This window comes from Triticum dicoccoides, chromosome 3B (assembly GCF_002162155.2).
Source record: "Triticum dicoccoides isolate Atlit2015 ecotype Zavitan chromosome 3B, WEW_v2.0, whole genome shotgun sequence".
NCBI lineage: Eukaryota > Viridiplantae > Streptophyta > Magnoliopsida > Poales > Poaceae > Triticum > Triticum dicoccoides.
This window is the reverse complement of record NC_041385.1, coordinates 38,717,538-38,728,532: the sequence shown is the minus strand read 5'-3', so window position 1 is coordinate 38,728,532 and position 10,995 is coordinate 38,717,538. Positions and strand designations below refer to the sequence as shown.

The following is a 10,995-nucleotide window of genomic DNA, read 5'->3' as shown; positions in this document are numbered from 1 at the left end:
AATCAAATAGACGGTTGCGTAACCAAATATAGGTTTTCTTCGTAGGTGCAGGATTTTCGCACACCATACCACTGATCACAAAAATTCCTGAAAAAACTAGCATAAATGTAGCAAAATGTGATCCCTATGCTAAGTCTAGTAGCCCTTAAACCCCGATGAAAAAGTTTGACCACAAGAAAGTAGTCATCTAAGCTAGATTGATTAGTTGTCCTTGAGTTCACATGACACATAGGCATGCACGAAGAAACGATGGTCACAATATTCGAAACAAATCACGGTCATCTAATTTCTTAGACCAATTCTTCCAGGACCAATTAACAGTCTTTTGTAAGATTAGTTTTATTTCTCTATTGCTAAGTTCAACTTAGCAATGTGATGCCCCCGTAAAAAAAAGCTCAACTAGACCACTACATTGAGGATGATAAGGTGATGCAATTCTATGGTTAACATCATACTTAGCAAGCATTTTACGGAAAGCATCATGAATAAAGTGGGAACCACCATCAGTCATTAAATATCTAGGGACTCCAAATCTTGGGAAAATAATTTCCTTAAGCATTTTAATAGAGGTGTTGTGATCAGCACTACTGGTTGGAATAGCTTCTACCCACTTCGTAACATAATCAACAACAACCAAAATATGTGTATAACCATCAGAGGAAGGAAAAGGTCCCATGAAATCAAATCCCCAAACATCAAATGGTTTAACAGTAAGTGAATAATTTATAGGCATTTTTTGACGCTTACCGATATTACCTATTCTTTGGCATTCATCACAAGATGAGACAAACTTATGGGCATCTTTGAAGAGAGTAGGCCAATAAAAACCAGATTGCAATACTTTATGAGTGGTTCTACCGCCCGCGTGTTGTCCTCCATAAGCTTCAGAGTGACATTTCTGTAGGATTTGTTCCTGTTCATGCTTAGGTACACAACATTTAATAATACCATCTACTCCTTCTTTGTAAAGATGTGGGTCATCCCAAAAGTAATGTCTTAAATCATAGAAGATTTTATTCTTTTGTTGGTATGTGAAGCTAGGTGGTATGTATTTAGCAACAATATAATTAGCATAGTCAGCATACCAAGGTGTCCTATGAGAAATATTTATTGCAGCTAAGTGTTCATCAGGAAAGCTATCATTAATAGGTTGTGGGTCATCAAGAATATTTTCAATCCTAGACAAGTTATCAGCTACGGGGTTCTCTGCTCCTTTTCTATCAGTGATATGCAAATCAAATTCTTATAGCAGAAGAACCCACCTAATGAGTCTAGGTTTAGCATTTTTCTTTTCCTTAAGATATTTTATAACAGCATGATCGGTATGAACAATTACCTTAGAATCAACAATGTAAGATCTGAATTTATCACAAGCAAACACCACTACTAAAAGTTCCTTTTCAGTAGTAGCATAGTTTCATTGAGCACTGTCTAGAGTTTTACTAGCATAATGAATAACATTCAGTTTCTTATGAACTCTTTGTCCTAGAACAGCACCAACAGCATAATCACTAGCATCACACATAATCTCAAAAGGCAAGTTCCAATCAGGTGGTTGAACAACAGGTGCAGTAATTAAGGCTTTCATTAGTGTTTCAAAGACTTCCATACAATCATCATCAAACACAAAGGGAATATCCTTTTGCAAAAGATTTGTAAGAATGCTAGAAATTTTAGAAAAGTCTTTGATAAACCTCATATAGAAACCAGCATGACCAAGGAAACTACGAATACCTTTGATATCTTTAGGACATGGCATTTTCTCAATTGCATCAACCTTGGCTTTGTCCACCTCAATGCCTCTTTCAGAAATTTTATGGCCCAAGACAATACCTTCGTTAACCATAAAGTGGCTCTTTTCCCAATTCAAGATGAGATTTGTTTGTTCATATCTCTGCATGACTCGATCAGGATTACTTAAACAGTCATCAAAAGACTTCCCATCAAAAGAAAAGTCATCCAAGAAAACCTCAATAATATTTTCATAAAAATCAAAGAATGTAGCAGTCATACATCTTTGAAAGGTAGCAGGTGCATTACATAAACCGAAAGGCATACGTCTATAAGCAAATGTTCCAAAAGGATAAGTAAAGTGGTCTTTTCTTGATCAGATTGTAAAACAGGTATTTGCGAAAAGCCGGAATATCCATCAAGATAATATTTCTAACATTTGATCAATAAAAGGAAGAGGGTAATGATCTTTTCTAGTTACTTTGTTTAATTTTCTATAATCAATTACCATCCTATAGCCTGTGACAATTCTTTGTGGAATGAGCTCATTCTTATCATTAGGAACAACACTAATACCTCCCTTCTTAGAGACACAATGAACAGGACTTAACCATCTACTACCAGCTATAGGATAGATTATATGTGCTTCTACAAATTTCAGTATTTCCGTTCTTACCACTTCTTTCATCTTCGGATTTAACCGACGTTGGTGATCCACAAAGGGTTTAGCATCAGGTTCCATATTAATCTTGTGCTGATATAGAGTGGATATGCTGCCCTTAAGATCATCAAGAGTATACCCAATAGTAGCTCTGTGCTTCCTTAGAACTTTCAATAATCTTTCTTCTTCATGTTCTGAAAGGTTAGCACTAATAATAACATGATATATCTTTTTCTCATCAAGATAAGCATATTTCAAAGTGTCTGGCAATTGTTTTAATTCAAACACAGGATCACCTTTAGGTGAAGGAGGACCTTCTAGAGTTTCAATAGGCGAATTGTGTTTAAGTACAGGTTGCTGTTCGAAAAAGATTCTATCTATTTTGTTTCTTTCACGCATATGCAAATCATTTTGATCTTCTAGCAAATATTGTTCCAAAGGATCAGTAGGAGGCACAACAATAGAAGCAAGACCAATAATATCATCCTTACTAGGCAAATCTTTCTTATGAGCTTGTCTACTGAACTTGGAAAAATTAAATTCATGAGATTCATCACCAAAGCTAACACAGACAGTTTGTTTCTCACAATCTATTTTGGCATTGATGGTGTTCAAGAAAGGTCTACCAAAAATAATGGGACAAAAGTCATTTTGTGGGGAGCTAAGAACAAGAAAATCAGTAGGGTATTTTATTTTCCACACAATACTTCAACATCTCTAAGAATCGAAATTCGTGATATAGTATCTGTATTAGCAAGTTTAATAGTGACATATATGCCTTCTATTTCAGCAGGTGCTATTTCATCTTTAATTTCTTGATATAAGTATAAAGGAATAGCACTCATACTAGTACCTAAGTCACATAACCCATGATCTTCTATCATAACTGAGAAAACATGCATGCCAACAAATGGTCTATGTTTATCTTTTCCTTCAGGTTTGGAAATTCTAGAAGCTTGACCACAGAAGTAAATAACATGCCCATCAATATTATCAACTAAGAGATCTTTAACCATAGCAACACTAGGTTCAACTCTGATTTGTTCAGATGGTTTGGGTGTTCTAACATAACTTTTCTTAACCACAGTTGAAGCTTTAGCATGTTCCTTCATCCTAACAGGGAAAGGTGGTTTTTCAATATAAGCAGTGGGAACAACTGGCTCAACATTGTAAATGATAGTTTCTTCTTTAGCTTTTACCGGTTATTTAACTTCTTCTTTAATAGGTGGGTGATATTTAAACCACTTCTCCTGAGGGAGATCAACATGAGTAGCAAAACATTCACAAAAGGAAGCTACTATCTCAGAGTCAAGTCCATATTTAGTGCTAAACTTTTGAAAAGCATCGGTATTCATAAATGATTTAACACAATCAAACTTAGGTTCAATACCTGACTCTTTACCTTCGTCGAGTTTCCAGTCTTCAGAGTTGCGTTTAATTCTTTCTAAAATATCCCACCGGAATTCAATAGTCTTCTTCATAAAAGAACCAATACAAGAAGTATCGAGCATGGATTTATCATTACGAGAAAGCCGAGCATAAAAATTCTGAATAATAATTTCTCTTGAGAGCTCATGATTGGGGCATGAATATAACATTGACTTAATCCTCCCCCAAGCTAGAGCGATACTTTCTCCTTCACGAGGCCAAAAATTATATATATAATTCCGATCACGATGAACTAGATGCATAAGATAATTTTTTTGATCAAATTCCAATTTCAATTGATTCCAGTTTCAAGATCCAATATCATCACATAGCCTATACCATGTCAATGATTTTCCCTTCAAATATAAAGGGAAAACCTTCTTCTTAGCTTCATCTCGGGGCAAACCTACAAGCTTAAACAATCCAGAAATTTCATCCACATATATCAAGTGCATATCAGGATGTTCGGTTCCATCTCCTGCATAAGGATTAGCTAGCAGTTGTTCTAACATACCCAAAGGAATTTCATATTAAATATTTTCAGTAGGTGCAGTAGGTTGAGGGGCAACTAATTGTGGTTCCGGTCAAGGTGAAGATACACCGAACAAACCCCTTAAAAGGATTGTTTTCCATAGAAGCGAGTGACAACAAATTTTAGCACGTAATAATAATGTTTCCTTAACAATTTCCACTTACCAAGAGCGCTTCACTCCCCGGCAACAGCGCCATAAAATAGCCTTGATGACCCACAAATATATGGGGTCAATTGTAGCCTTTTCGATAAGTAAGAGTGTCGAACCCAACGAGGAGCAGAAGGAAATGACAAGTGGTTTTTAGCAAGGTAGTGTCTGCAAGTGCTAAAATTGTAAGTAGCGGTGTAGTTTGATAGCAAGATAATTTGTAACGAGCAAGTAATGATAGTAGTAAAAAAAGTGCAGTAAGGTAGCCCAATCCTTTTGAGGCAAAGGACATGCCAAAACGGTTTCTTATAATAAGCATAGTGTTCTTGAGGGTACACAGGAATTTCATCTAGTCACTTTCAGCATGCTGGCTTAATTCATGTTCGGTACTTTGATAATTTGATATGTGGGTGGACCGGTGCTTAGGTGTTGTTCTTACTTGAGAAAGCCTCCTACTTATGATTAACCCTCCCGCAAGCATCCGCAACTACGAGAAAAATATTAAGAATAAATTCTAACCATAGCATTAAACTTTTGGATTCAATCAGTCCCTTACAACATAGCGCATAAACTGTGGTTTAAGCATCTATCACTCTCGCAACCCACCATATAATAACTACTCCACAATGAATTCCCTTAGGCCCAAATATGGTGAAGTGTCATGTTGTCGATGTTCACATGAAACCACTAAGAGAATGACAACATACATATCATCAAAATATCGAACACATATCATGTTCACATGATTACTTGCAACATGATTTCTTGCGTGACCTCAAGAAAAGAACTAACTACTCATAAATGATAAACATGCTCAAGATCAGAGGGGTATTAAATAGCATAATGGATCTGAACATATAATCTTCCACCAAATAAACCATATAGTAATCAACTACAAGATATGATCAACACTACTAGTCACCCACAAGCACCAATCTATAGTTTTGATACAAAGATTGAACACAAGAGATGAACTAGGGTTTGAGAGGAGTAGGTGATGTGAAGATGTTGATGAAGATAGCCCTCCCCAAGATGGGAGAGTTGGTGGTGATGATGATGACGATGATTTCCCCCTCCGGGAGGGAAGTTCCCCCGGCGGAATCGCTTTGCCAGAGGGCAAAAGTGCTCCTACCCAAGTTCTGCCTCGAGGTGGCGGCGCTTCGTCCCGAATGTCCTCCTTTGATTTTTTTCTAGGTCAAAATGATTTATATACCAGAAGATGGGCACCGAAGGTGGGCTAAGGAGGGTAGCACCCACCAGGGCGCGCCTGGGCCTCCTGGCGCGCCCAGGTGGGTTGTGCCCACCTGGTGGCCCCCCTCTGGTACTTATTTGCACTAATCTTTATTAAATATTCCATAAAAAATCCTCGAAAGTTTCAGCTCATTTGGAGTTGTGCAGGAAACGTAGCTTGACGTAGCTTTTTCGGGTCCAGATTTCCAGCTGCCAGAATTCTCCCCCTTTGTGCATACCTTGCATATTTTGAGAGAAAAGGCATTAGAATTACTTCAAAAAACATTATTATACAAAAAACAACATAAATAACAGTAGGAAAACATCACGCAAAATGGACGTATCAGCTGTCGACCCCTTTGCCTTGCGGGCCAAGCCTCCTAGGGGGAGGCGGCCAAACCCATCTAGGGTTTCCCCCTTATGGCCGTCGGCGCCCCCTAGGGAAATCCTAGGGCACCCCCCCTCCACCCTTCCCCCTATATATGAAGGAGGGGAGAGAGGGAAGCCGCACCCATCTATGCTACGGCGCTGCCCTCCCTCTCCCTCGTAGTCCTCTTCCTCACCGTAGTGCGAAGCTCTGCTGAGATTCCACCACCACCGCCACCACACCATCCTGCTGCCGGAGGACATGAGCTACTACTTCACCATCGCTCGCTAGATCGAGAAGGTGAAGGCGTAATCAAGCCGTACATGTGTTGAACGCGGAGGTGCCGTCTGTTCGGCACTTGGATCGGGAGTTCGCGGGACGGATCGTGATTGGATCGTGAAGACGTTCGACTACATCAACCGCGTTTCTTAATGCTTCTGCTTAGTGATCTACAAGGGTATGTAGATGCAATCGCTCCTCTCGTAGATGTTCATCTCCTAGATTGATCTTTGTGAGCGTAGGAATTTTTTTGTTTCCCATGCAAAGTTCCCCAACAAAAACATCCAAAAGAGGCTCAGCTTGCAACATGGAGTAGGGTTTCCAATTCACTCACCACACCTTCCGCGACCAAGAATGAAAGCTTCACTTCCCACCGCCAAGAACGAAGAGGGGACCAGGGAGGGTTCAGTCAGGCACGGGGGCATGTTTCACTTGATGCACTGCCAAATTAAGTGGGACCCACCTGCCATAACATAACCTCCCTCCATTGATGACTGTTTTATCACCCGGTTGGGCCTTGGTTATTGGGCCTTCTGAAACATCGCATGAGAGCTATTCTGCCAATTGTATCGCTCTCCTTTCAATACGCGTGAAATAAACCGCACATGACGATGTAAGTTGCCTCACCTGTGGTAAGTTGCCTCGGCCCCACTTATTAGAACATCAGCGACCCCACTAGTCATGAGGTAACGGTCAAAGGCTTGACTGGACGACAGTGCAACGTTTGGGCCTTTGTGAGCAGGTGGTGGAGGGGGAGGGCACAAGTGAGCAAAGTTAGTTGGCTTGGACAAAAAGGAGCACAACTAAGCAACGAGGGGCATGAAAATAGAAATCACATTATGAAAATTTTACCGTGTACTGAAAAAGGTTCATCATGGCCAAAATAACCGGTCATCGTGTATTTAAAATTTGTGCAATGTGTACTTGAGAAAAGTTCATCAAGTGATTGAAAATTTTCCGTGTTGTATTAAAAATGTTCACCATGTTTTGCAAAATTCATCTGAAGTCGTGCCTCAATTCATGCATATCCTGTTTTTTTCTATAAGCAAAAGCTTCAACATATGTATTTTTAGAATCAAAAGTTTGGACATATATCCCATAGTGCATGTTGATGGTCCACACAAGCCAATATCAGCCCAAGTCTGTGCCAAGTGATAAACCCTAACTAAGTCCAACGGAGCACCCAAAAATAAAAACTCCCGCAGATTTCTTTCGCATTGCCGGCGATCTCAATTGCAAATAAACGCCCATTAAAACAAGATTGAGAGGAAAGAAAACATCGGTAACCATGGATGCACACCTCTGAAAATCTTCACGGGGAAAAACAACATATTTCTCATCTTATTCCGAGAGAGAGAGAGAGAGAGAGAGAGAGAGAGAGAGAGAGAGAGAGAGAGAGAGAGAGAGAGAGAGAAAGAGACCTGATGACTGGCCACATTCAAATACGTTTTCGTTGTGTGAACACTGAGGCCACCGTCGGCAACACAAATGTGATGCCATGTGAAAATAAAGGGCGTGGACGTATTAGGGTCTTGAGTCATGATTATTGGGTTAAGTGCGTGTGTTATTTTCTCTCCCGGGCTCTTTTGCTAGTTTTGATAATGAGGATAATCCCAAAACTCATTAAAAAATGCTCTAAAATGTACTAAAGTAACGATGCACCAGACATCACGAGGAGCTTGCTAATGAAACATGTGCCCTTTTGTGCATGGCCTAAGCCACATGATGATATAGAAGGTGAAAAAATACAAATCTCTCATAAATTAGTTGATTAATACTGGTACAGCACCATTAAGTACAATTATACATGTCATCTGTGTAAACAAGTTGTCTATGTATTTCTCACATATCGGGTATTAACTATTTAAAGGACAAATCACATATTCCTTCAGGCTTCAATAATAATTGGACCTATATATGTAGCAATACGCACGGAGATGCAGACATCGCTCGGTAGTATTGCTGTTGTCCATCGCCCCTCCATGCATCACGGGACATGGTTACGAACGTCTAACGTTGACTTTGCTCACGGGAGCTTCTTTTTCTGCTGATTGTACAACAGAGTCTTTTAGTTATTTTGTGCTCTCTGTTGTAAACGATCTTGATCTGGTCGAAAGAAACATATATTATAGTTCATCAAATTTCATAAGTGATCAAACATCCTAGTAGTATTGACGATTTTCAATGCTAAACATACTTTTGCTCTGTTTGAAATTAAATATCTACTCCCTCCGTTCCTAAATATTTGTCTTTATAGAGATTTTAACAAGTGACTACATACAAAGCAAAATGAATGAATCTACACTTTAAAATATGTCTATATACATCCGTATGTGATAGTCCATTTCAAATCTCTAAAAAGACAAATAATTAGGAACGGAGGGAGTAGAAAGCATGCAGTGAAACTTCTTTTATAGTAATAAGTACTACTTTCTCCATTCACTTTTCACTTTTGTAAGATAGTTTAGAGATTTAAGTCAATTGCCAAAACAGTTCAATTTCAGCTGTCTAAAACGTCTTACAAAAGTGAAGAGAGTGAGTAGTAACTTGCTACGGCTGAAATGCGTACCCTTGAGTGAAGCCCGATGCAGAAGATGGATAGCTCGACGGCAGTGAGTGCGACAGAGAAGGAGAGTTGGAAGGAGAAGAAGGGTGGTACGGCCTCGGCGGCATGGCCAGCTCGTCGATGCTCCTCTCCAGCATCTCCAGCACTTTGGCCATCGACGGCCGGCTCGCCGGAACGGTCTGTATGCACCACAGCCCGACCAACGCCATTTTCCTCGCGATGGTCTCCTCCTCGGCGTCGCCTCCACCCTCCTGTCGCGCGACCAGCACGCCGCCGTTGCCGAGCAGGTGATCGTAGATCCAGAGCGGGAAGAACATGTCGGTCTCCTTGGCGGCGGCGTAGGCCTTGACGTTGCTCCGGCCCCCGACCATCTCCAGCAGCAGCATCCCGTAGCTATACACGTCGGACTTGGCGGACACGACCCCAAACCCCCGGGAGAAGACCTCCGGCGCGATGAACCCCACGGTGCCCCTGGCGTCGGCCATGGACAGGATGCTCTCCGTGGGGTCGCACAGCTTGGCCATTCCGAAGTCGGCCACCTTGGGCCGGAACCCTTCATCCAGCAGCACGTTGTGCGGCTTCACGTCGAAGTGGATGATGCGCGTGTTGCACCCCTCGTGCAGGTACTCCAGCCCCCGTGCCACCCCCGACGCGATCTCCTGAAGCGTCTCCCATTCGAGTCTTGTCGCCGGGGGCTCTGGCTTCGACGACGGTGACGAGTAGATGTACCTGTCGAGGGAGCCGTTGGGCATGTGCTCGTAGACGAGGGCGCGCTTGGAGCCCTCGAGGCAGAACCCGAGCAAGGTGACGATGTTGACGTGGGACGTCCGGCCGATGCTGATCACCTCGTTGAGGAAATCCTCGCCGTTGGGCCTGGAGTGGTGCAGGAACTTGACGGCGACCGCCCGCCGGTCACCGAGAGTGCCGAGGAACACCGCGCCGTAGCCGCCTTCGCCGAGCTTGTGCTTGAAATTGCTGGTTATCTTCTTAAGCTCCGAGTACCTGTACCTCCGGGGAGCCAGGGAGCCGTACTTCTTGATCAGCTTCTCAACGTTTGCGTTGTCAGCTTTGATGTTTTTGTCCATGATGTTGGATACAAAACTCATGCTGCGGATTTGTCGATGAAACTTCAAGGCGATGACGAGGCATGCCAACAGGATCAGACCAATCGTGACAGAGAGTGATACTGAAATTGTGAACAAAAAATACAGTTGAGTATAGGATGCAAACTTAACCATACAGTACTAGTTCCCATGAAACTATGATGAGATCTGGTTTGAGAAACATGCAGTGCATTCAGAGCGTCTTCAACAGAAGATGTAGCTGCAAAACTATCTAACTTTTGCATCTTCAAGGTGCAAAAACCCCTCTTCAACAGATGATGTAGATGTAAAAAAAATACATCTTCACCTTCTGGAAATGTAAAATACAACACCTCGCTATGTAATTTTGCATCTCCACCTATTGGAGATGTAAAAACGTCAGGCACGCGCCAACCGCTCCACTGCCTTCAATTGGCTTCCGCGTGACCGCCGCCCGCCCGTCCTCTTCCCGCCCGCTGCCCGCGACCTCCATGGGTGACACCGATGACCTCGCGGCCTCCTCCGCCGCCGGTGGTCTGACCCACCTCGCCGCAGTTGCCGCCTTCGCGACCAATTTTTCCAGTCCGTCCTTCGCCTCCATGTCGTCGCAGCCATGCCGCCGCCTGGATTCGCGCAACCACCACCCCTATGCCACTCCTCCTTTCTTCGCCTAAAATCACCGTTGCACCACCGCTGCCCCGCCACCCCGATTCGCGCAACCGCCGCCACTCCGACGCTCCTTCGCCGCCCCTATGTCGCTCCTCCCCTCGCCACCTCCTATCGGCGCTCCTCTGCCGTCGCACCACCGCTGCCCCAATTCGCGCCACCGCCACCCCGATTCACCACCCATGCCGTCCCTCCGACGTTACTCCGCCCCCACATACAGCCGTGGCCGCCCCGTCGCTGCCCTGACGCAGCCAGCCCGAATCGTGCAGCCCTGCCGCCGCCCCGCCCCCCCCACACACACAGCC

General features: G+C 43.0%; 1 protein-coding gene across 2 annotated transcripts in view; it reads right to left on the bottom strand.

Moving 5' to 3' along the window:
• Positions 1-8,142: 8,142 nt before the first annotated feature.
• The window catches only part of LOC119274578 (LEAF RUST 10 DISEASE-RESISTANCE LOCUS RECEPTOR-LIKE PROTEIN KINASE-like 2.4), a 5,917-nt gene continuing 3,064 nt past the window's right edge, over positions 8,143-10,995 (bottom strand). The window contains exons 3-4 of one of the 2 annotated variants that reach the window (XM_037555287.1): positions 8,946-10,128; positions 8,143-8,482 (exon numbers count right to left, since the gene is read on the bottom strand). In XM_037555287.1, the coding sequence (XP_037411184.1) occupies positions 8,449-8,482; positions 8,946-10,128 (1,217 nt within the window). In that variant the 3' untranslated portion in view covers positions 8,143-8,448. Of the gene's footprint in view, positions 8,483-8,771; positions 10,129-10,995 lie in introns of those variants that run through there. The other variant, XM_037555288.1, reaches the window with a different exon arrangement.